The 27,436-nt window shown below is 35.1% G+C and overlaps 1 protein-coding gene across 3 annotated transcripts in view; it reads left to right on the forward strand.

Moving 5' to 3' along the window:
* CDH12 (cadherin 12) overlaps positions 1-27,436 on the forward strand; it is a 1,094,618-nt gene that overhangs the window by 1,011,390 nt on the left and 55,792 nt on the right. For all 3 annotated transcript variants that reach the window (XM_007961262.3, XM_007961261.3, XM_037988711.2), the window contains 2 exons: positions 8,231-8,418; positions 23,980-24,233. In XM_007961262.3, the coding sequence (XP_007959453.1) occupies positions 8,231-8,418; positions 23,980-24,233 (442 nt within the window). The remainder of the gene's footprint in view (positions 1-8,230; positions 8,419-23,979; positions 24,234-27,436) is intronic.

Below are 27,436 nucleotides of genomic sequence, written 5' to 3' on the forward strand. Positions count from 1 at the left end.
TGGCTCAAGTGATTCTCCTGCCTCAGCTCCCAAGTAACTGGGATTACAGGCACCCACTACCACACCCGGCTAATTTTTGTATTTTTAGTAGAGATAGACTTTCACCATGTTGACCAGGCTGGTCTCGAACTCCTGACCTCAAGTGATTGGCCCGTCTTGGCTTCCCAGAGTGCTGGGATTACAGACTTGAGCCACTGCGCCCGGGCAATATTTTGTTAGTCTTTTAAAGCATGTTTTGTAGAGTGTGAAGTAGAGGGAAAATTATGTGCAGAGGATTTCTTTGGAGAAAGCCATGTGTAGTCTCTATCTACTAAAAGTGAGTGGTGGGATTGCCCTTCCTACTCCTCTCAAGTTTGATGAATAGGGCCTTCCATTCAGCTAAGATCAATAATAAACTCTAACATATTTTCCCAGAAAATGAGGGAAATTCCTGGACTGATACCTGTCTCATGCTGAGGAAAGTTAAAATGTCCTGAAAACAGCCGAGAAAGGAAAAGAGAACAAGGCTGTGTTTGGGAAAGTAATTGTATGACAACAAAAGGAATGGCAAGAAATGAGTAAGCAGAAGGGATAACCAACCCAGCATTATGCTAAGTCCTGACAAAGAGATTCTCCTTGAAGTGAGAATCTGCATGTGGAGCCGGTCGCCAGAAATCTGGAGGCTGAGGTCATAGTCCATCAAAGGAGAGGCAATGCCATTGGTGTGGGAGGTGCTGCAAGAGAAGCTTCCAAGAGCTGCCCCCAAGTGCACTGTGCAACTCCAGAGAAGCAAAAACCACATTATCAAGTAAGAACAGTCCAGTCTCCTAGCTTTGCTGCCTCCAATGATAAGGTGAAAACACCCCAGGAAAGGAGATGATGAAGAAAATTTTTAAAAATTTGGACAGAGAAAGCCTGCTAATCCATCCAGATCCCAACCCAATGTCCCATCTGCTGCTGGCTCTAATTGGCTTGGAGGTGGGTGGGGTGGCCAAAGGGAGAAGTCTTCATTTTGTATATGGATTGATGCACTAGTTAATGTCATTTATTGGAAATGTCTAACTTCCAAATCTATGTTTTTAGAATTAAAGTGAACATAGGACTATTATTTAATAGTGAGAAGAAACATCATTTACTCACCATTGTTTTCTTCCAAGAAAAGACAAAGCATACTCCCACAGAAGAAAGTCTAAAGGAACAGCGAGAGACAAATAAAAAAAAGTTTGTATTATATCTTACATGTTATGATTGTTCAAACTATGAGTCACACTGCTGTGGGATCCTTTGAAGGTTGGGGAAGCTGAGCAATCTCCTATGCAACATCGTTTTGTTTTTTTTCTGTGAACTACAAGGCAAGGCCACCAACTGAGAAAGGAAGTAGTAAAGCGAGTAATTAAGCAGATATTTGAGGACAGTAGAGAAGTTCAAAATAGAAGTCACAGAGAATGGTAGTCAGTTACCTTTGCAAATCTGTGTGCTTTTTAAGCAATTTTGAAGGGGCATTCAAAGTTAACGATCATAATTTATAGTAATATCTAACTGCTTCTCTATGGCTTTCCTCAGTGAACCATTCCTCCTCCTTCAGAAGGAAGATAATAATCATCATCAAGAGTTAGGGTTTGCCAAATTGCAGCAACAAAAGGACATGGCCAAGCTATATAGGTTGTAGGTTAATTTACCAGAGGTGTTTCTGACATTAGAGATGATAGGTCCTAGTGGGAGTTACTGAACAAACAAACTGGTAAGACTGGAAACTATGATCATATCACCTTTGTCATATGGTTACTTCTGTTTGGAATGTTTTCTGTTAGCTGACCTCACAGACCCCAACGTTATGCTGTCTCAGCTCAGATTCTCAGTTTAAACATTGAACAGAATTGTGTAACTTTCCTTTAGAGCAACGGCGTTTCTCTAAAATTTTACTTTGTTTGTGTGATTGTTTAATTGACTTCTCTCCCACTAGACCATAAATGCCATCAAGAAGAACACTTGTTTTTTTATTTGTATTTTTCCTTGTCATTCCATGAAGGAGACCACTAAAAATCGTAGTTGAGTCAAATATCAATAATCTGAGATACAGGAAAATTCTGCAATTAATCTACTATGCAAAGATAATTTTTGAAAGACAATTTAATATCCAGCCTTAAATTTTTTTATTGCGTTTAGCTGCTCAGAACTAGAAAAAGTTTACAGGAATAAATTTCTCATTGTTCGGAGACAAGAAATATTGCTATTGTTACAGATAATTTATAAATCTTGATTCATTAATATGATGGATATTGTGTGCATGGCAATTCTTATTCATGTATATCGTTAGTTAAAATCTAGAATGGGCAATTATAACATCTTAAAGGTGAAGTAATTTAACCAATCAAGTGAACCTCTAGTGCCAAATACTTGACACATAAAAAACTATGTGCATCTGGCCGGGCGCAGTGGCTCACGCCTGTAATCCCAGCACTTTGGGAGGCTGAGACGGACTAATCATGAGGTCAGGAGATCCAGACCATCCTGGCTAACATGGTGAAACCCTGTCTCTACTAACAACACAAAAAAATTAGCCGGGCCTGGTGGCAGGCGCCTGTAGTCCCAGTTATTCCGGAAGCTGAGGCAAGAAAATGGCGTGAACCCGGGAGGCGGAGCTTGCAGTGAGCCGAGATCTCGCCACTGCACTGCAGCCTGGGTGACAGAGCGAAACTCCGTCTCAAAAAAAAAAAAAAGTCCATCCTCGCCTCATCCTGGGAATGAGCAGCAGTGGATGTTTCTGTTATTACTGAGAGATTCCATTCACCGTATGTTTAGTATGCTTGACTAAAATCCAGCTTGAATGCAGCTTTGTTATCAGGATAGTTCTTCCTAGTGGACAATATTTCTATTAGTTTAATTTGGGCTTATTGAAAATATAGCCTCAGGCTTGTAAGGAAATAGAGGACATAAAATGTTCTTCCACCACCAAAACATTTTTTTCTTCCTGAATCCTCCAATTTTCAAGATATGGGAAAATATTTCAATTAAAATTAAAATGACTTTTTAGAACTCTTTTAAGATCTTTCTTTCATCTCCACACCTCTATAGACAGTTTCCTGTTGGCTATTGCCATTCTGATAGGAAAAATTATAAGACGTATAGACTATACAAATATTATTATAAAGTTAACTAGTAATAATAGATAATGCTGTATGAGTTTCATACACTTCTGTATAAGTGACTTTCAAAAACAAATCTGTAAGGTAGATATTGTTATATTAATTTTACAGATCAGGAAAAGAGATATTTTAAAAGATCAGCAAAACAGGGATATTTAAAATATTTTGCTCAAGGTCACAGAGCTACAGGTACACAATTTCTATAAAGTTCCTTTTTACACAATATGTTGTTTACTTGTATTTTCTTTTCATGTTGTTTAAGTAAGGTGAAATAATTCTGTGTGATATATATTTAAGACATTAAAAAAATAAAATATTGATACAACACAATTTTATTTCTAAGCCATTGGAAGGTAAATCACTCTCACACAAAAAGTATGCAGGATCATTTAAACAATCTAATGGTTGAATTCAATTACTGAATCAATAGTTCAGTGCTATATATAATTTTTTGAAGTTTAAATTGAAATGTAATATTTCAAATCATAGTCTATTTAGTTGGTCTCAAATGTATGTTTTTGAGTTTTTAAAAATGTTTAACATTTTCATCAATTTGAAATAATTTGTTCTTAAGCCCTCCAATATTTCTAGTATTCTTGTATTATTAAATATGAATTATATTTGCATTAGTTACTTGTATTTAGGTAACTCACTTGCAGCTGAACATCGACTTCTTTTTTTTAGTAACTTTAGAATTATTGTTACATAAAGATAAAATAAAATGTATTTCAAAAGTCAGTTTGTAATGGATTATTTTATCTTCTTTTTAACTTGCTACTGGTATTATTGAATGCTGTGGTATTTTTAAAGTCATTCATTCACTTAATATATTTGTTCAGGTCCTATAATCTTTATTTTTAAGTAAAGATCTTCATTTATATTTTGTCAAGTAAATATATTTATTTTGGTGTTTTCATCAGTATTTGGAAATTTCCTTCAATAAACAAAAAAGGAAGGTAAATGTATTTTACATCCTTTTTTTAAAGTAGCAATGCATGTCCTCTACCCCCCAACCCACAGTTTATGTCCTAATCAGTATCTTTTCAAATGACATAGTTACTGAGAGGATACTTACATAGCTTATAACTACCTGATTTTTTTTCTACTCTTGGAACTAACAGGGAATATTATATTTAAGAATTTGATCATTATACTTAGTTCACTGCATGCCGTTTCCTCCTTCTCCATGGGAAAATGGAGATTTTGGTTAAGCATAATATGTATATTTGATGAATAGGTAAATACATATTTTTATTGACTGTGGACAATCTCTTGTCACCTGTTTTATTTCTCAATTCTTGTGGTACAGGTAGTGCCATTAAGATGTTTCATATGCATCAAAAGTAGGACGCCTAAAAGACGATGGCGGTGTAATTACACAGTACATCATGAACAATCCAACTTTGGCACAGCTGAAGATTACTTCACAGTTTTGAATTAATCTGAATGACCTCAGTTTTATTGCTGTTGAGATTCTAGAAATGATAAAATGTCAAGTCATTGGAAATAAACCGACAGAACCTACACAATCTGACATGACAAATGCATAGTTTCTCTGACTTGATCCATATTCTGCAGACTTTATTACCAGCTGTAATATTTTATTAAGACACACTTGTCTTAATGAAAGTGACTTCCACCTTACTAAAATGTATGTCTGCTATGTAAAGAGTAGAAAATCCATTGCTCTGTATATTTGCATTTCACATGCACTAAAACTTAACGCACACAAAAATGTAAGTGGTAAATTATTGCTTTACTTTTATTTTATCTTAATTTTGAGGGCATGCATGCTAGTGGAATGCTGGTAAATCAATCGTTATTGGACAATGCTATTATTTCAGTTTATCACAAGTTTTTCAATGCCATTAGATAAAAATGGAATTTGTTGGCATTCTCTGTGCTGACAACTTAAAACAAAACACCCTATTTCACTTACATTGATAGAATACTACAAAGAATAGCTGTCTTTACATTTATTGTTACTAGCCCCATAAAATGTTCTTTTATAAAACATAAAGTTCATATCTCAGCATATTATGTTGAAAAGGGGGATCTTTCATCTGCAGTTTGAATTATCCAGTGCCCTTTGGAATACCTTTCAGTGCTTTAATTTACCCCCCACCTCCCACCCATATTGGAGGATCTCAACTGTCGATAAACTCTTCACCTTCACTAACCGTAATCCCTTAGAGAGGACCTCAGGCTCTATCATTTTCATCGATGTGTAATTCCCTTAACTTTTGCTTTTAACCATTCAAATGTAAATGTAAAGCTAACTCATAAACCTAATATGTAACTTGAATTGGCTCTCATTGAATGGATTGGATGGAATAAGCTGAAATGTCCCCAGCCCTTTAAGTGAGATGCCCATGAGTTCCTAACATTCCCGTACTACTCCTCTCCTTATGACTCTCGCTGTTTCACCTTTACCACCCCTACTGCTGGCCACATTTGAAGTTTGAAATCCACTATACTCAACGGCTCCCTGTCTCTCTGAACACTTGTTCAGCTATTTCCTTGATGGTGTTTAGCCCTAAGTTTCCAACTAAAAGTCCTGATCAAGAAGGATTTCTAGTACACTGTTCAACATAGACCTCCATTTCTCTCTTTTATTAGAAAAAAAATTTAGACTTTTTCTAACACTCATTTATGAACCATGAGTTTGGGCTATGACCAATCATACTGTGAGTTCAAAGCTTTTGATGTTCCTTCAGATTCTTCATCACAATCACACAACAAGATGCAAAAGATACAAACACAGTTTCTGATAAGTCGTATTTTCATTTAACGGGCATTTAAGAAGAAAAAAAAAAAAAGAAAATGAAAAATTACTCACACGTTCTGTGCCTTGTCCTTTTTCTGGGGAATTTGTCCTTAAGTTTAGTACAACTGTAAAAACTTTGTCACATGCTTTCTTGCCTCATTATACAGAAGTTCAGGGACCCTCATATTTCCTATTATCTCAGGAGTGCCTCACTAGGATCAGGTTTTAATTTATCTATTAAGAAAACTTATGCCCTAAGAAAGTAGTTCCAAAAGCCATGTAATTAAGTCTATTTGAAATCGGATAGATTCTTCTTGAATATCTGGCTTATCCTCCTGGTAGAAAATAGGCATGCCATGTAACCCATTCTTTTGTTTTTCTTCTTTGATTTGATTGCCTCAAGTTCAATCACTGCTTTAAGTTCAGCAAACATTAAGCATCCCTAAATGACAGCTACCATATTAAGTGCTTAGGAAATAAAAATAAAACAATAATCCTAGCCTATGAGAAGTTACTACTTTGATCAAATAATATGACTTTTCTTAACTGAGATTTCTTCATAATATCTATGTAACACTTTAGCATTGTGACTTGGAAGGAGTTTGTTGTTGTTGTTGTTGTTGTTAGGTCTATAATTTTTTTTTTATCTATTTAAACTTTTAAGTGCATTTTTTAGAAAGAGCTCTCATATCCTCTTTGAAGGCAGATATACTATGAATTAACTAAGCTGATTATTTAAATATAATTCTTATGGACCACTGTAAAGTATCATTTTGTCTTGTATGTAAAATAAACAAATTTTAGTTGAGTATTTAGCTGTCTTGAGATCAAATCACATATACATTCCATAGAGATAATATGCTGGACTTAAATATGGCTGGTCTGCATATGCAAGACACATGGTAGATACCATTTTCTGGGGGAAGGAGGGAAGATGGGAGATTTAAATGTTGCCCACACTAATGAAATTACCAAGTTTTGAAACTGATTGTGAAAGAACCATAGGACCTCAAAAATAATTGGAAATAAAAAATAAAATATCTGGCAGAATCTCTACAAGATGTGATTTTTTTCTCACACTTTCCTGGCAAAAATAACTGTAATATTGTAATATGATTTTTTAATTAACTTCTATGCAACAGACATTTTTAGTATCTTCTTAATTTATTTTCCATAAATGTAACTAAAATTCTAAAATGAATGAATTACCACAGTTGATTTACCCATGGGAAAGAGCCATTCTAAATCCAGTAAGAGAAATTGAAAGTGGAACTCCAATATCAAAATGGAAATTTTAGATTTTTGTGTTTAGTTTTGTTTTTTCATTTTTATTTTCTCTCACTTCCTTTCCTTATTTTAATTTGAACAGACTGTTGTTAAACCCATTAATATTTGCTTTAATGAAATATCAGTAAAAGAGCATGCTTTTTATCTTTCTTGTGTGTCAGACTTTTAAAAATTCTACAAAACCTTAAAATCATGTCTATTTTTTTTTTTTTGAGAGTATTACAATTTTCCATGATTCTGACATGTTTTATCTATGTTTTGCTGATTCAGTATAAATTTCATTACAATATGAATGCTCCACCTGGTGGTAAAAATAAGCATTTTACTTTTTTTTTCTTTCTTAATGCTATTAAAAAGCTTCAGGAGATAGAACTTTATGACTTAAAATATCAGTAAAAGTATATAGAAGGGTGACAAGTTAAAATTTACTAAATAGAAGCTGAATTTTAGTCTATAATATACTATATTTCAATCTATCATCTACTAGAATTTTGGTTAACTCTACAGATTATCATTTTACAGGTTATTTTTAGTTTAATGATATATACTTATTGACATCATTAGTTTTAGGAAATACAACCTCAACTTTCTCAATGTATACTTATTGACGTCATTAGTTTCAGGAAATATAACCTCAACTTTCTCTATGTATGTATGTATCTATCTATCTTCTATAACTTTTCATCTATGTCTTGCAGTCTGTAGTATTAGTACTAATTAATTTCATGAATAGTCCCACCCTCCTATTTGACATGTGGTACACTTTTATGTCAGTAAGTGTGTAAAACAAGTCCTGCTAATAATTTTACTTTAGCATTCTCTACTATTTATAATGCCCAATTAAAATTCTAGAGCAGCACATATTGAAGAGAAAAGTGAAGTTATTACTCCTAATCATAATCCTAAACGTGACAGCAAAATGCCTTTTCATTTTGCACTATAATGTTCTAAATGTGATTTACTTTCAGTAGACTCTATTTTTCAAGCCTTGTAATCTTACTATATCTCTTACTAACCCGACTGTCAATTTGAATTTTATATGTCTTATCAGGCATCTTCCACCTGAAAGTTCCTGAGTCTTCCCCTATTGGCTCAGCTATTGGAAGAATAAGAGCTGTGGATCCTGATTTTGGACAAAATGCAGAAATTGAATACAATATTGTTCCAGGAGATGGGGGAAATTTGTTTGACATCGTCACAGATGAGGATACACAAGAGGGAGTCATCAAATTGAAAAAGGTATATAGACAAATGTTTGGACAGTTGACTACTAAATAATAATTAAAGAAGATAAAAAATAAATGCTGAAAATGACAAGTAATTTTAATTTTCCTTCAATTAGCAATAGAGTTGGCCCTTGAACAATGTGGGAGTTAGGGGTACTAATACTCCATGCAGTCAAAAATCTGCATGTATCTTTTGGATCCTCCAAAATTTCAGTTCTAATAGCTTACTCTTGACCAGAAGCTTTACCAATCACATAAACATTTGACACATATTTTGTATGTTATACATAGTATATACTGTATACTGTATTCTTTTTTTTTTTTTTTTTTGAGATGGAGTCGCAATCTTGTCACCCAGGCTGGAGTGCAGTGGTGCGATGTTGGCTCACTGTAACCTCCGCATCCTGGTTTCAAGGGATTCTCCTGCCTCAGACTCCTGAGTAGCTGGGATTACAGATATGCACCACCACACCCGGCTAGTTTTTGTATTTTTAGTAGAGATGAGATTTCATCATGTTGGTCAGGCTGGTCTCGAACTCCTGACCTCGTGATCCACCCGCCTCGGCCTCCCAAAGTGCTGGGATTACAGGCCTAAGCCACCACACCTGGCCGTATATACTGTATTCTTACAATAAAGTAAGCTAGGGAGGAGAAAATGTTATTAAGAAAATCTTAAGGAAAAGGAAATATGTTTACTTTTGTTAAGTGTTAGTGGATCATCATAAAGGTCTTCATCCTCATCATCTTCACATTGCTGAGGAGAAGGAAGAAGAGGAGGGGCTGGTATTGCTGTCTCTGGGATGGCAGAGGCAGAAGCAGAGGAAAATCCACATATAAGTGGCCCTGCACAGTCCAAACTTGTGTTGCTCAAGAGTCAACTGTATTTTAAACTAAAAAAAAGAAGAAGAAGAAGAAGAAGAAGACCTAGTGATGCTGAGTATTTAATTCTACAGGTGCTATTATTTTGTGATTCAACTATTATCTATTTTATGTTGAACAATTAGACCTGATAATTTGGTTATGTCATTTAAAAAGATTCTTACTGGAGTTTAATTGTAACCTAATTTTTTATTAATATACATATAAAGATTATTTTAAAAACAAGATCAAAAAGTAACTCTAACCCCACCAGCCTTGATACTGCGCCTTTTTATGGCTCTTCTGAAGATATAAATATCTAATTCACCACAATGTTGGTTGATATCACAGTGGAGGCATACTGATGTGTGTAAGCTCTAATCCCCTGAGAAGTAGAAGAAATGTGAAAGGCCAGTAATGGACGTGAGAGGGTTATACGGAGGAAAGGGAAAAAGATTTACCAATAAACAGACAGAGAGAAAGACAGACTGTGCTGGGAAGCTGTTCAGTGACGGCGTATGGACTAGAGCCAAAGAGGATTGCAGAGGGCAAAGTTAGTTGAAATATCAGGAAGAAATCATTCTTTACAGTGTCTGTAGTTTTGTCTTTTGTTGGGTGGTGACATGAAGGAGTCTGTTAATGTGAGAAAGAAAAATTATAATGGCATTTAAAGTGTGCAGCTTTCTTCCATAATAATGAGGCAAATTATAGAAATTTCCAATAACAAAGTAAAGGCAGAAAAGTGAAGCTCATTTAATTTAGCCTTTTCCTCCTCTTCTACAAAACACACTCTATTTTGAAGAATTTTGGAGAATACACCCCAAACTGCAGTACACAATACTCATGTGCTCATTGTAATTATTTTGACGTGAATAAATATTTTGCATTCAGTTCCATTAATCAGCATGCCCCTCCCATATTTGCTCAGGAACTCTGAATTTTAACAAGAAAGCAATATATATGATAATGAAAATACTCTGAAAAAGAAACACATTTTTCAAATAGATTATCATATTTTTATTTCTGCTATTGTGCATAAATTATGCTTAGTCTAGAAATTAATTTAATTTCTAGATCCCACATGATCCCACTATATTAAATTAAGCATTTATGCTAAATTTGCAAAGTACTCTTAGAAAAATATGTCAAATTGTTATCCAGTTTACTCCCTTATTATTATTTAGTTTGTTTTTCTCTTTTTCTTTTAATCCCAAATCAATGTAAAGTCTTCTCACTTAATATTTTCCCTAAGAAAGTCTCCAACAAAGAAATCACATTTAAATAGGTTACAAACATCTATTCAAATGAAACAAATACAAATCATTAATAATATAAAAAATATTTTAAATTAAGAAGTCATGAGATTTAAATATAAAATTAAGTATACTTCCAAAGTAAAATTAAAGTACAAAAGATTCAATTCTAGATATACATTATATATATTTATGTCTATATACTTGTTTATATTTAATTATTATAAATATATTTTATATTCACACAGTTTTATGTTTATATCATCATTTTTATTTACACATATTTACCATCTATACCAATAAGTAATCAATGTCTAGGTGTCAATCTAGAAAAATATATGTCATTCTTATTTATTTTTAACACAATTGAAAAACGTATGGTTTAATAATAATTCTTTATCTTATTATATCAAAACGTTAATCTTTGAAAGTAATCATTCAGTTATATAAGTTCAACTATCATGAAAGCAATAAGAACATATCTGCCTTTTTCATTATGAAAGATCTACAGAGAATGAGTCATGTTATTTATTTTTTGTATTTATTGTGTTTAATTTATTTAGAATTTTTATACTTCTTAACTGTATTAAAATTGAAATATGCAAAATTATATAACACTTTTATTAAAATAGATTTAGATAGGGTAGATAATCTTGAAAGTATATCTGCAAATAAAAAAGCACACACACACACACACACACACACACTCTTCTCTTTTCTCCTGTGGTGGATTAGTCATTGTTGTCCATTTTACTGGCCTGAAATTCATTATCTAAATAAAGCTCAATGTCCATAACTTTCACTACTTCATTCAACAGGTATTTTGGAAGCAGTCACTGTTTTCCAGACTCCACTATGGAGATAGGGCAGTGAACTCAATAGACACACTCCCCGCACTCAAACAGTTTCCATTCAACTGAGAATGTGAGAAGATAAACAAATTAGAAATCACTTTCAGCAGCGATGAATTCAAGCTAGAAAGACTTAAAGCATGGTGAAGGGGTACAAGGCATGTGGAGGGTGGAGAGTATCTTACAGTGAGGTGAAAAATTAAAAAAGGCTTCTTTATTAGAAGGGAATATGAGCAAAAACCTGACCATGTGGTATTTAGGGGATGTGAGTTCCTAAAAGTTTGAGCAGCCATTTCAAAATCTCTGAATTGGGACTGTACTAGGCAAGAAGGCCAGTGGGGCTGGAGTGCAGTGAAGGAAGAGGCCCTTGGCCAGAGATGAAGGGCTCGCCAGGGAGAGCCCTGTAGACCAGGCAAAGGTGTTGAATTATTAACAGATCATGATATAGAGAGCCCATGTTGAATGTAGGATCACCTTTACTCTTTTTTTTTTTTTTTTTTTTTTTTTTTTTGATATGGAGTTTTGTTCTTGTTGCCCAGGTTGGAGTGCAACGGAGGGATCTCGACTCACTACAACCTCTGTCTCCTGGGTTCAAGCGATTCTCGTGTCTCAGCCTCCCGAGTAGCTGGGATTACAGGTGCCTGCCAACACGTCTGGCTAATTCTTTGTATTTTTAATAGAGACGGGGTTTCACCATGTTGGTCAGGCTGGTCTTGAACTCCTGACCTCAGGAGATCCACCCGCCTTGGCCTCCCAAAGTGCTGGCATTACAGGCATGAGCCACCGTGCCCAGCCTCACCTTACTCTTGTAGACCCAGGTGACTCTGGTTGTCTGAAGACAATAATAACTAGGAAATAATGAGAGCAATAGCTCAGTTAAGAGACCATAGAAGTGAGCCAGGAAACTGGTAGAAATGTGGAATGTGATGGTATAGTGACAGACGGTGAGAGATTGTTTTATTCTAAATAAATTTTAAAGGAAGAGCCAAAACATATTTGTATAAATATTATCATCATCTGGTAAATTACACCAAGCATTTCAGGACTTCAGAGCCTAATAAAACACATGGATTTTCTTTCAGTGTGTAATTTGCTTTCATCTCTAAATATGGATCCACTAAAGGCAATCCCCTACACTAACTTAGTGTTCTATTAGAAAATTGTAACCTGTACCCTACATCTATTGAGTCTTTAAAAAAAATTCGGGACATTTTTGTAATGAAACTTAAAAACTATCCACCTATCTATTGTATATAGTGTATTGTGTATTGTGTTTGTACACACACATGCACATAGATACGTCACTCAAACATGACAGTATGACTTGACAAAAATATGAGAAAATATCTCATTGAATAAAGTCCATAAAAATTCAAAATCAATTGAAACAAATACAATTTTTAAAATACAGAATGTTTTGAGTAAAGACTGTAAAATAATACTCAAGCATATATTCAATAAGTTCTCAGAAAACTTTATCTTGGCAACTATCATTAGTAATCCTTAAAGAATTAGGTGTATCGCAATAATTGTGAATGTAAACATCAACAGTAGTGTTGCAGATCCAGAATGATCTTAAATTGTTTGTTAAGATTTCCCTTTCAATATTGCAATACAAGAATTCTGACATAAAATCAGATTCACACAGAAATTACATTTTAAGTATACTAAATGCATTTAGAAAGTCCCAAATATATATTCTACATTTGAATATGTAGTCCTTTTTTAAACACCAGTTATTTTAATTTTTTAGCTAACAGATTTTGAGCTGCAATAGAGGAATGAGGCACGATATGCTTTGTTTTCAGAGTTTTTCTCTTTTTAACGCACTTAAGAATACATTAAAATGCTAATGATCTGAAGTACATATTGTTATTATTGTTTTATCTTCAAAATCTTTTATTTGCTTCTCTTTTACTATTTTCTCCTCTATTTCCTGTATAGAGGGAGGGCTTGAGGAAACAAAAATGATGGTCAGGTTTACATGAACTGAAAAGACTGAAGAAAGGCATTTTTATTTATTTTATTAACCTTAACTTTGATTCACTTTATGAGCACTGTGACAGAATGCCATTTCACTGCGACACTTTGAATTCAGAGGAACATTATGAAGTTTTATAAATTGCTCCAAGGCATAAGATATTGGTAAAACAAAACAAAACAAAACAAAATAAAAACTGCCTTTATTCCACCCTCACATCCTACTACTCTGAGAAAACTACAAAAAAAAAGAAAAGAACTTGTCCTATACAGTATTATTATAGCAATAAAACACTAATAAAATCAGAATAAAGTTTTTTTTTTAATTCAAATTGTCTCGAAATTAAGAGGTGAGCTACATTTACAATGACAGAATAAGAGTTTCTAAATTCAACAACTTCATTCTTAGTGAAAACCTAAATGAAATTTGTGTTTAGTCACTAGTGTTTTTTTGCTACTAAATAAATGGGAATAAAATATATACTTCTTATACATAAATATGAATAATAAGTTACATGAATTAAAAGTTTTCAACAACTCAAAATCCAAATATGGTTATAGAAGCACTTGAATTTTCTTCAAAGTGATTGCAAAATTTAAATAATTAAAATAATTAAGTGGATACTAAAGTTATCCAAAATAATAATTTAATATCCTGTATAATTTTTCAAACAGTTCTCTACCATTTCTACAAAAGTTTCTCTTGGAAACTGTTTAAAATGAAGAGTGGTGAAGTGATTTCCTATTTATTTTTTAAAAAGTAAAACTTTTTTGGAATTGAAAACAGTGTTTACCATTTTGATGTTACTTGGCAATATTAGTTTATTTCAAATTAACATAAATGTGTGATCACATTAAATCCAAGCAGAATTTTTCTTTTTCCCTAAAAACATATGAGATAAATGATATTGCTCTTCACAAGGAGCCTTTTAACAAATAGACTAAGGTGCCCATTGGTCCCACTGGGCATGTATACTTTATATTTACCTGATAATCAATAAAACTCTTTTTCTTTTTTCGCTCTTAACAAATGACCGAGTTCATGTCATATGATTTGGTAGCATAGCACCATCATGTGGTTAATTTTTGAATAACTCTTTCAGAACAAAATGCTAATAAAATTTGGAATATTTTAGATAGTCAAACACATACGCTTCAGTTTAAGTTTAAAATACTGCTATTTTTAGCCACACTGATGTACCTAATTAAAGAAAAAACACGTAAATGCCATTGTTTCTATAAGTGTTATGTTTCTGCTTTTCTAAATATTTGTCTTCACCTTCTTTTGTAATACCTTGCCTAGTTTCCCTAAACAGTCTCATCAACTGTAACTTAGCCCCAAATCAACATAACCAGTGCAGATTTTTCTGTAGTCTTGTAGACAGTTCTAACTGCACATGTCATAGACTTTTCAAACTCACTGCCTAAAGCTGAGTTCTTTCTTTGCTCCCAACAAAAGTCTGCCTACTCATGTTTTCTCCTTTCCAGTTTCTTAAAGCTAAAATCTATGATTTTTCTAATGCCATTTCCATTCCTATTGATGTCCTCTTGCCAAATAGGGCACAAAGGCTGGTTGTTGATTTTTCCAGAACTCAGGTTAAAATTTTCCTTTCTCCACCTATGAATTTGCCATACAACCCTCTTCTTGACTCCTTTTTGGCACTGCAATGGCTATTCTCCCAGCCTCACACATTATTTTCCTCCAACAAATCTTGTTATTCAAGAGGGAATGAAAGAAACCTATTTAGATGTTTAGATAGAAACCTGTTCATCTTACTTAAATCCTTTTCTGTTCCCATTGATAGAAAGATAAAAATCAAAGAGTGCATTTTCTATTACTATCTTCTGCACACACACACATATACATTCATGCTCACATGCACAAGCTACATTCCAAGTACACCAAATTCATTGCAATGTCTACCAGTAATATTGTGGTTCTCCTCCTTCTGCATAGAACTCCCTGTCCTATATCAGTATCTTCATGAATTCTTATACATTCTTTAACATTTTTCTTCCTTACCTCTCAACAAAGGCTTCCTACAGTCCCTCAGGCAAAGTTGATCACTCCTTAATTCTGTCCCCAAATATCAACATTTCTGTCAAAGTATCTATAATACTTACATGGTTCTCATATTTAAAATACAACTGATTCTTCCTACTCTATTTTAAGCCCCTGGAGGCACTTTTCCATATCTGTGTTTATTTTCCCATCAGTAAAGAAATGTCTGAAATATATAAGATGTTTAAAATTGTTGTCAACTAAAAGAACACATATCCTCTGTTGCTTTACTGTTTTCATTTCTGATACATTATTTTTCTTTTTATTCACATAGTATGTAAAGTTTGGAATGTTTTGCAAAGTATTTAGAAAAATATGTTTTACTGATTCTACTAATAGGAAATCTGAAGCTCAAAGAAGGAAGATAATTTTTCAAAGTCACACAGTTTGCTGTAAGTCATAGTATATGTTTAGAAAGAGCATACTTCCAATTATTGTGTACAACAATACATGTTAGAAAAGATAACAGGCCTCCCCTGATATTCATGATTTATACTGTGTGAGTATATGACACATATATTGTATTTTAGCATTTATAATATATGATGAAACCCTCTGTAATTTTTGAGGGAAAATATCACTAAAAACCTATGTCTAGAAGCACTAGAGTTTCTTGCAATTCTTTTTTGTTTTGTTTTGTTTGTTTTTTGTTTATCTTGGTTACTAAATTTATTCCAAAAATTAACACTAAAATACAGGTATTACTATAATGACTAATATTCTTAAGATAATTTGTTAAAACTATGAAAATTTTGCAGCGTTGCAAACCACTAAAGTATAGTAATAACTTGTCCACAGAAAAATTAAGTGCATTTCTAATAAATAGTTTTGTTACAAATATTTTTAAAGATAAGTTATATAAAATGGATGTTTCTTCATTTAAATATTTTTGTTTACAAACACTTTTTGCCTAGTAATTCTACCTTTCTTATAAGCTTATATATTTTTAATTTTCTAACAAATGGTGTTGAAATTTTGTCCAAACTAAAATCTATGTTTTAAAACTTACTGCATTTCATTGTTTTCCCTTTGTTATAGAGACATTCTCACCTGATATAGTGGCAACTTTTGTTCATCAAGTACAAGCTTTTTTATATAAAATATTGAGTTGCAACCTTTTGTCAATGATGATGAGATATGCATAAACTCTCCCACATCTCTTCCCAGACAAGAATTGACTACTATATTGATCATAAACCTAAGTTTTAGCAAACCTGCTTTTTCATTAAAATGATGCCTCTTCTGAACATCTTATCTTTATTGTTCAGCCTGGTGTAATAAACCTATTTATAAGAGCTTGCTCCTAGTGTCTGTGCATCCTGGTTCAGCCTGGTATAAATCTGTTTTCTAACTGCTTGTCTTAGAAAGAATCTAGTCTGTTTCTGATAAGCCTACATCCTCAAATCATTTGCGTTCATTGACAGTATTCCTTCCCATTGCCTATTAAGACCTACTAGATAATTGAGCGTGTAGACCCTTATCACTCAAGGATATATTTTCCTAAAAGGGATGGCTTTCCTGTGTTGGTAAAAATAATATAGGCTTACTATAAAAATTGAAGTAATACAGAAGAGTAAAAAGTAAAGAGGGACAAAACCACGGCTGCAGTGAGTCATAATATGGTATAACTGGTTCCTTTGCTCGGGTCTTTTGGGCAGACATCAAGGCGTGATTGGGGCTAAGATCCAATCTGAATCTTGGAGTCTTTTGTAACCTTACTGGTTCCTAGCAGAGCCAGTTCCTTGTGGCTGTTTGTTTTGTATTGTCATTGTGTGTGTGTTTTGTTTTGTTTTGTTTTTGTGGTAGTTACTACTTCCTGCCGGCTCTTATGACAATTTTGTTAGCTCTTGCCAAATATCAGGTTTCAGTTCCCACAGACACCCCTTGAGCACTTGCCGCATAATCTCCTATAACGACAAATTTACGTCTTATAAGGCAGGACAAAAAGCATCTGCATCACCCCTTTCTTTTAAGGGGTCTCCTGGTTAGGTTACACCTCTCAAGTAAAATCTCTCTCAATTAACTCAGTATCAAGTGATTAGGGACCCTAATTATATCTGCACAACTTATGTTGCCATAAAACTTAATTAGTTTATGTGAGTGAGATGTCGTTTAATTTACAGGCCTCTTACAAAATCAATGACAGAGTCATTGCACACAGAGTATAGGTCATTGGGGGCAGGAATATTGGAAGCATCTTAGAATTCTGCCTGCTGCAACTATCATTTTTTTCAAATTCCTCAAAATATCTATAACCATAGCTATCCATTTCCACTCAACATTATCTGGAAGCGTAAGGAGCCCGGGAAGAGCCCAGGCAGCTATTCTCTTATAATTTATGCCAAAAATTGCTTATTTCCCTTTGAAATGAGAAAATCCTTTGCAACTTAACATTTCATTTAGTTTTTTGTGACCTGGACTTCAGCAAAGTAAGAACAGAGAAAGTGGTGCTGTAATACCCCAATGGGCTCTTCTTGCCCATTGCACAGACAAAACCAATTCACTGAGACCACGGGACTGCAGCTTACCTGACACTAGGCTAGCCATGTGGAAGACAGAGTTGTTACTCAGATCGGCCCAGAGGTTAAGGTTTTTCAAGGATAGTTTGATGGGCAAGGGACTAGCAAATGGGTGCTGCTGATTGGTTGGGGATGACATCGTAAGGGTGTAAAATATAGTCCCCCGGTGCTGAGTCCATCTCTGGGCAGGGAGCCATAGGACTCGTTGAATCGTATGCCACAAATCTGAGTGGGGTTAGAGTAAAAAACATGTCAAAAGACCAATCTTAGATTCTGCAATCGTGATGTAATCTGTAGGGGCAATTAGAGAAGTTACAAATCTCGTGACCTCTGTTCACATGATTCCTGCACAGTAAGAAATTACAGAAACTACCTATGTTTTAGCAGAATTCAGGCCACTGTCATAATCCTAATCTTGTGGCCTTTCTTTAGTTTTGTAAACGTGGTTTTGGCCCAGGAATAAGGAGGGGATCCGTTATAGGGAGGGACTATTATCATCCTTGGTTCAAAGTTAAAGTATAAACTAAATTCCATGGTTAGCTTGGGCTATGCCAAGGAATGAGCAAAGATTGCCAGCCTGTGAGGCTCAAAGCAAGAAGGCATCTGCCATGCTAGACTTCCCTCACTGTCATAATCTTTGCAAAGGTGTTTTCCCTGTGGGAGGCATAGGCTCTTGGGCCACAAAAGATTTGCTGAAAAATTACTGACATGAGGCAGATTGATTAATAGGAGAAAAGGCAAACAAATTATTTAACATGTATACACAGACGCCTTCAGAATGAAGACCCAATTTTCCAATAAGTTACAGAATCTAATTACCATCTCAAGGTTACAGAAAGAATGGTGGCCCAAAGCATGGACAAAATCAGGTTGTCTTGGTAAATCAGGTTTAGTGGCAAGAAAGGTTATGAGAGGGAGAAAGGAAGTGGCTTGGTTAGCAAAGCCACTTGTTATGTAAATGAAACCTCGCTCAGAGAAAATCGGTGATACTTATTTATTTTCAGACTTTTAAAACTATCAGGCTCTCATTGGCTCCTAGGTCTGGGAAAGGCATAGAAAAGACCTGCCTACATTAATGGGAATTCTTTACAGATGCGATTTTTCTTCCACAAAAGACAGCTTTGCAAGGCCACTTATATTTTCTGGCCCTGTGGCAGACATTTCAAAATCCATCAGAGAAATACATTTGGGGGTAAAATATTTTTTATTTCCTTCAGTGGCAAAAAACAAAGAAGCAAAATTCCCCCCTTCCCCAATTCCTCCGTTGAATCTCTGGAGAGCAACTGAGTATATCATACTGTATTTCTCTATAGTTGTGGTTCTTACTGCATGATTCGATAAGATGAATTGTTTCCTGAACATTCTGGTGCCACTAATCTTCCCTTATAGAAACAACCTAAAGAGAAAGAAGTTGCTCAACTAAATTCTCTTTAGTCGATCATTTCTTCCCCTTGGAAAGATTCATAACCATTAAATGGGCTCCAAGCAGTGCCACAAAGTTTTCTGTTTATTGTGCAAGAGATAAATTAGTTCGACTTCACAATAATGTATGTCTATTGTAGAATATGATTCATTTTCTAGCACTGAAAGGAATCCTATTTATTCTATATTTATTTCAAATGCTGGGATTTTTATTGATTGTGAAACTAAAGTTCATTCCCCACAAAAATGGAAGGTAGTCAGTCAGATGGGTAGGTGAAGTCAATTAGAGAGGGATCACTGCTGATTCTTTTTGCCCTTTCTGAGCTATATACCATTTTGTAAAGTGGGATTGCCTGAAGGTCAGGGTCATGAAGAACTAAGTCCACCTAGGAGACTATGGTGGCCTTTCTCTTACAATTTTCTTTAGTTCTTTGATCACTACAGGCTATAAGTTTTCAGTTGCAAAAATCTGTATGTACAGAAGGATTCTTTTATCTCACTCTATCTCCCTGACAACCAGATATTTGCCTGCTGGGATAGGTCAGAGGTTCTTAAAAGGCATGGAATACATCTCATCTCTTTTAAAGGTTTCAAAATTCTCCTTTTGTGTCTGGCTTGAAAAGGAGTTACCAGTAAAGAGTCAAGATTATCCAGCTAACAGTAGTGTGTAATCAAGTAGGGAAAAAAAATTAAGATCTTATCTAGAAAGAATTTGCCAAATCATATAGGTAATCAGAAGTATTTCAACATATGAGAAAATAGAGGAGGAAATGGGGAATGATTGGTAGTAACGTTTACATTCTAAGATAGAAGTTAATTTTTGCCTTAAAAAAAGGGAGTTAGTATGAGCTAGATCAGCTCAATTTGCTTTCTAGGCAAAAGGAACCCTAAGGTGATAAAAATCAAAATATTCTTAATACTACAAGATAGACAACTTACATTGTTTAACACTTATAGAGCATTTAGAGTTTGGAAAAACAGAAAATATATTTTTATACGTTCCTTAATTTGAATTAGCTAGTGCACGCTTCTATCTTATACATCATTCTCCCTCTGACAGCTTCTAACATATTCAATTTCTCTTAAACACATGTAGTTATAGAGAACTGGGTACTTCTTCAAATTCATTCATTAAGCAAGATGGCAATATTCTTTAATTTGTTGAATGAATTGAAAGGCAAGTCTTATTTATGTTTTCATTTTCCCATCCTTACAGTATGCATCGCAAGCCTTGCCACCTTGAAAACATCTACGTGTGTGTGTGTGTGTGTGTGTTTAAATTCACTATAGAATGATTTTATTTATTAGAGGATTTCTCCTTTTTCTAACCTAAAGTTACTCTTGTTAATAACTCAAATTACTATTAATTCACCACTCAGAGGCATAAAGAATAATCCTAAGTAATATCAACATAATGGCCCTTCAAGCATTTGAAAATGTGTGTCTTGCCTTGCCTTGATCTTCTTCATTCCATCTAAACACACTCAGTAATTGTAGTGGTTTCTTATTTTTGACTTTAGTAATATTTTATCATTCTAGTCTTGCAACAAATTGTCTTTTCTTGAGTCTGATTTCTTTAACAAAACACAGTATTCAAGCTTTAGGCTGATCAAAGGAGCATCATTGGGCGATCCTCTCTCTATTTTTCAGATATAACATTTCTAGACATCTGCATCACCCATTTCTTTTAGGGGGTCACACCTCTCAAGTAAAATATCTCTTAATTAACTCAATGTCAAGTGATTAGGGACCCTAATTATATCTGCACAACTTATGTTGCCGTAAAACTTAATAAGTTTATGTGAGTGAGATGGCATTTAATTTACAGGCCTCTCACACAATCAATGGCAGAGTCATTGCACACAGAGTATAGGTCATTGGGGGCAGGAATATTGGAAGCATCTTAGAATTCTGCCTGCTGCAACTATCATTTTTTTCAAATTCCTCAAAATATCTATAACCATAGCTATCCATTTCCACTCAACATTATCTGGAAGCGTGAGGAGCCCTGGAAGAACCCAGGCAGCTATTCTCTTATAATTTATGCCAAAAATTGCTTATTTCCCTTTGAAATGAGAAAATCCTTTGCAACTTAACATTTCATTTAGTTTTTTGTGACCTGGACTTCAGCAAAGTAAGAACAGAAAGTGGTGCTGTAATACCCCAATGGGCTCTTCTTGCTCATTGCACAGACAAAACCAATTCACTGAGACCACGGGACTGCAGTAAAGAGCTTACCTGACACTAGGCTAGCCATGTGGAAGACAGAGTTGTTACTCAGATCGGCCCAGAGGTTAAGGTTTTTCAAGGATAGTTTGATGGGCAAGGGACTAGCAAATGGGTGCTGCTGATTGGTTGGGGATGACATCGTAAGGGTGTAAAATACAGTCCCCCGGTGCTGAGTCCATCTCTGGGCAGGGAGCCATAGGACTCTTTGAGTCATATGCCGCCACAAATCTGAGTGGGGTTAGAGTGAAAAACATCTCAAAAGACCAATCTTACATTCTGCAATAGTGATGTAATCTGTAGGGGCAATTAGGGAAGTTACAAATCTTGTGACCTCTCATCACATGATTCTTGAGCAGTAAGAGATTATAGAAACTACCTATGTTTTAGCAGAATTCAGGCCACTGTCATAATCCTAATCTTGTGGTCTTTCTTTAGTTTTACAGACATGGTTTTGGCCCAGGAACAAGGAGGGGATCAGTTATAGGGAGGGTCTATCATCATCCTTGGTTCAAAGTTAAAGTATATAGTAATCAAAGGCCATATGATCAACCATCGCATCTTATGCATACTATTCTTTGCTTATATAGGTATTAAGAGAAATCAAAATTTCTAACAGGGGAAACATGAAAATGAAAGGAGATCAATATTATAAGTTAACAGGTATGAGGTGAGCAAGTTAAAATATAGAAAGATAAAAAGAAAGCATTGATTACAAAGCAGGTAAACACATGAATAAAAATATGATAAATAAAAGGAATACCTATAGGGAATTAATAAATATAGTTCCTGCTGCATAAAAATGTACGGTGAAAGAGAATGATGTCATATTCAAGTGAAATGCTGTTTTGTTATAATAAATTACATGAAATTGTGAAAGTTTTTGAAGATTTAAAAGTGATTTTTTTTTCGTTTTTGTTCCTCAGAGGAAATGCATAAAACAATCATATCTTAGAAGGAGAAAAATATCCTTCCTTTATTTTCCCCAGGTGTACTACAGTAAAGGAACAGGTACTGACACTGCAATTAGCAACTCATTGGAGTCAGGCTTGAGGGAATTCCTTTAGAAAACAGAAATTTTTAAAGGTCCTAGAAAATCACTATGTTAATGTTAAATTCGTGCTGTCTCAGATTTTCTTAGATGATGAGAGGCCAGTGCCATTGACCTTAAAATTATCACTTAAACAAAGCACCACAGCAGCACCATATTTCAGGAATAGTATATTTTCCGTTATTGCAGACATAAAATTAATGTTCACAGTGAGGGTGCAAGTAAGCAGTGATAAGCTAAAATTGAGCATCCGTGACTCCATAGAAAATGACTTCCTATATTATATTATGTTTCACAGCCTTTTCTAATTTGGTCATATATATTAATATTGAAAGCCCCAATTCTTGGTAATGTGTATTGATGATGTGTTACAGTGCCCATAATTTATATATACGGTTCTGAGAACACACAAAAAGCAAAACTATTTTTAAATTAGCAATATGTATGCTTGTAAATACTGATACAGACATTTACTAGTAAAAAAAAGAAAAGACGTAGACATCCAAAAGTGTTTAATATAAGATGCCATAAAATAAGACAACAAAATATGGAGTTTTCATGGGACCACTTTTCCAATACCAAATTTGCAGCTAGAATCTGGAATATCTTCAATGATCCTATTTCATTTTTATTCTGTTTTTTTTTTTTTTTTTTTAATCATTGCTTTGTTCCACTAGATGTCAGTATTGGATAAGAGCAGAGAAATGCTTCCCTGAACATCTGTTCTCTTGCTGTTTTAACTTTGCTCATATAAAATGATTAAGCCCTACCTAGTATGTATGTCTGCATGTAAATGATGTGATTTTTAAGAAAAAAAAAAAAAAACAAAAAAACATTTGCAACTGATGATCTTTACAAATTACCCAGAAACTTGTACATGGAGGTGATTCTTTTCTTAAAATGTTTACCTTGCGCCTGTAATCCCAGCACTTTGGGAGGCGGAGGTGGGTGGATCACCTGAGGTCAGGAATTCGAGACCAGCCTGGCCAACATGTTGAAGCCCTGTCTCTACTAAAAACACAAAAATTAGCCGGGCATGGTGGCGCGCGCCTGTAATCCCAGCTACTCAGGAGACTGAGGCAGGAGAATCGCTTGAACCCCGGAGGAGGCGGAAGTTGCAGTGAGCCGAGATCGCGCCACTGAGTTCCAGCCTGGGCGAGAGACAGAGACTTTCAAAAAAATAAAAAAATAAAAATTCCTTGTACTGCCCTTACCCCCTAATTATGAAAAAAACGAAAATTTTAAACCAATACAATTGGTAATAACTTGCAAATTGCTCTGAAGTAATGTTGACCCTTTCTGTCACATTCTACATAAATGTACTCCTTATTCTTAATTTGTCCTCGCTACAGCCTTTAGATTTTGAAACAAAGAAGGCATACACTTTCAAAGTTGAGGCTTCCAACCTTCACCTTGACCATCGGTTTCACTCGGCGGGCCCGTTTAAAGACACAGCTACGGTGAAGATCAGCGTGCTGGACGTAGATGAGCCGCCGGTTTTCAGCAAGCCGCTCTACACCATGGAGGTTTATGAAGACACCCCGGTCGGGACGATCATTGGGGCTGTCACTGCTCAAGACCTGGATGTAGGCAGCAGTGCTGTTAGGTGAGAAAAAGAAACATTTTCTTTTCTACGTCTCAGGAAAACAAAACAAAACAAGAACAGAAACAAGAAAACCAATTCTGTGTCCAAAACTGCATGATGATTTAATTATAGAATATGATGCTTGAAAACATAAGACTTTACATAAGAGTAGAGGAAGTGCTATAGGATTTTGGGGGAAAACACATTATCAACTGTCGCAACAATGTTTACTAGTGGCGTTACAACCACTAGAGGTCTGATTCTCCTGTCACTCAAGGTAACAAATCTCAACTCTTCATGTAGAAATGGGATTTAATAATATAACCTTTTAGAGAATGATTCTCATAATTAGTGATATCAAGATACTCTGGAAGTGCCTAGAGTATAATAGACATTAATACATTTTATAAGTAGTCTAAAATTTCTGACCCCTTACCCAAAGTTAGTGTTTGAAAAAGTTATTGCAATTTGCATGTCATTTTTTCAGTGTGTAAAACATGTCTGCTGGATTTTAGGTGAAATGAGTAGAGGCACAGTTAGAGTCAGTCGTAGAGTAAAATGAATTTATGAAATTGCTCAAAGCACACACTTTGCAAGGAACTGCTTCCTGCTCATCTCTCTCCCACTCTCTCAACACATAAATTCCACTAGTACTATCAAGACAATGCAATTTCCCTTTTCCTCACTTATACATTGACCCAGCAGTATGTTCTGAGACTTTTTTTTCCCATTCATTCTACTGTATGTTTGAATTTTCTGCTGCATGCCTACAGCTGTTGGGAAACGAATTAAAAGACAGGTATGAGATTTGTTTCTGAATCTTCTGTCCCTAAATGATTGAAGCTTAGTATGCAAGAACCAAAATAAGAAAACATTAGTAGGTTTTTGAAGCAAAACACTCTATTCTATTGACATACAACAGACAAATAAATTGTAAGATTTTATACCATGTGGTAAGTAAAGATTAAAACAATGGATCAAGTGTTCAGTGGTATCCTTAACACAGTAATTGCATATAGTGAAATCTCACGAAATGGCTTGACAGCATAGGCAACTTGCTCTTTGAATTTATCTGAATCCATCACCTATAGTTACATGAATACTACCTCAGTCAGCTCTAGCTGCTATAATCCATTAACGCATACTGGATGTATTAGTCTGTTTTCACACTGCTATAAAGAACTGCCCTGAGACTGCATAATCTAAAAAGTAAGGAGGTTTAATTGACTCGCAGTTCCACATGGCTGGGGAGGAAACTTACAATCATGGAGGAAAAGGAAGCAGGCGAATCTTACATAGCGGCAGGCAAAAGACAACATGTGAAGGAGGAACTGTCAAACACTTATAAAATAATCAGATCTTGTGAGATCTGATAAGATAATCATTATAAGATCTGATGAGATCTTATAAAATAATCAGATCTTGTAAGAGCACACTCACTATCATGAGAAAAGCATGGGGGAACCACCTCCGTGAGTCAATCACCTCCTACTAGGACCCTCCTTTAACATGTAGGGATTATAATTCGAGATGAGATTTTGGTGGGGACACAGAGCCAAACCATATCGCTGAGTGACTTAAGCTACAAACACAGTTCTGGAGGCTAGACAGTCCAAGATCAAGGGACCAGCTGATCTGGCATCTGGTGAGGACTTGCCTCCTTTTCAGCAGGTGGTCATCTTCTCCTTGTTTCCAGACACTAGAGAAAGAGAAAGAGAGCTCTCTCTAGAGTCCCTTTTGTAATGGTAAAAATAACTTCATGAGGGCTCCATCCTGATGAACTCATTACCTCCCAAATGCCCCATCTTTTAATACTATCACATTGAGGTTTGAGATTGCCAGATGTGAATTTGGGGGGGATACATATCAGCTCATAAGATTCCAGTTCTGCCCACCCCAAATTTGTGCCTTTTTTACGTGCAAAGTGCATCCATCCTAAGAGCCCCAAAAGTCTCAACTTCTTCCAGTATTAACTCAAATCCAAAGTGTCATCTAAATATTATCTAAACCAAACAAATGTGAGACAAAAGGTACAGTTTATCCTGAGGCCACATTCCTCTCCAGCTGTGAATCTGTAAAACCAGATAAGTTATGTGTTTCCAAAATACAATGGCGAAGATATTCATATTCCAAGAGGGAGAAAGAGGAAAGAAGAGAGGGGTGAGAGGTCCAACGTAAGTCCAAAACCTAACAGTGGAAACTCCATTAAACCTTAGTCTCAAACATAATTTTTCCTCTAGATCAATTCTTCACTTTGCAGGTCCACCAGAATGGATGTCCCACTTTTGGACTCACTAGGGTGGCAACATAGCCTCCCCCACTTGGAGGGGCACCATCCAGGCTGTGGCTCTCTGCAGTAGCCTCACTCTGTGCAGTGGTCACACCCTCAGTGCTCCACTGGGCGACTCTACCCCAATGTCTCTTCTAGGCATTGAGCCCAATGTTTGAAACCATTATGGAAGCAGCCATTCCACAAGCCTAGTGACATCAAATCACTATTGGGGTGATTTGGAATTCTTCCCTCGATTTGGAGAATTATGAATGCTCATAGCTGAAGAGTTATGTGATGCTGTTTAACGGAGCTGAAGAAGTTTGATGATCTTCTTTCATTTCACCGCATTTCTCTTTCCTTTGGTACCAGCTAGCAGTGTTTCTGCTATTATAATCTCATCTGTTTTCCTGGCTTTTCCTGAAATAGTGGATGAAGTTCATGGTTTGCACCTATACAAATCTTCTTATTAAGTAATTGGTCTATCAACCCTTAATGTTCTCTTCTAAACACACTTTCTCATTATTTTGGAACACAGACGGGTTGAGATATTTCCAAGTCCTTAAGCTTTGGTTTCTTTTTACTTAAAAAAATTCATCTTTGTTTAATTTCTTTTATTTCACATTTTACTGTAAGCAGTTGTGAGGAACCAAGCTACTCCTTTAACACTTTGCTTAAAAATCCCCCCAGCTAAATATCTAATTTCATCACTCTAAAGTCCTTCTTTACACAAAATACTAGAATATGAACACCACCCACCTAAGTTCTTTGCCACTTTATGACAAATACTATCTTTCTTCTAGTTTCTAATAACATGTCTTTATTTCTCTCTAAGAACATATCAGAATGGCTTTTACAGTCCATATATCTACCAACATTCTGTTTAGGATTGTTTAGATGTTCTTTGGGAAGACAGAATCTTTCTCTACAGTTCTCTTTTCTTTCTGAACCTTTA

Source organism: Chlorocebus sabaeus, chromosome 4 (assembly GCF_047675955.1).
Source record: "Chlorocebus sabaeus isolate Y175 chromosome 4, mChlSab1.0.hap1, whole genome shotgun sequence".
Classification (NCBI taxonomy): Eukaryota; Metazoa; Chordata; class Mammalia; order Primates; family Cercopithecidae; genus Chlorocebus; species Chlorocebus sabaeus.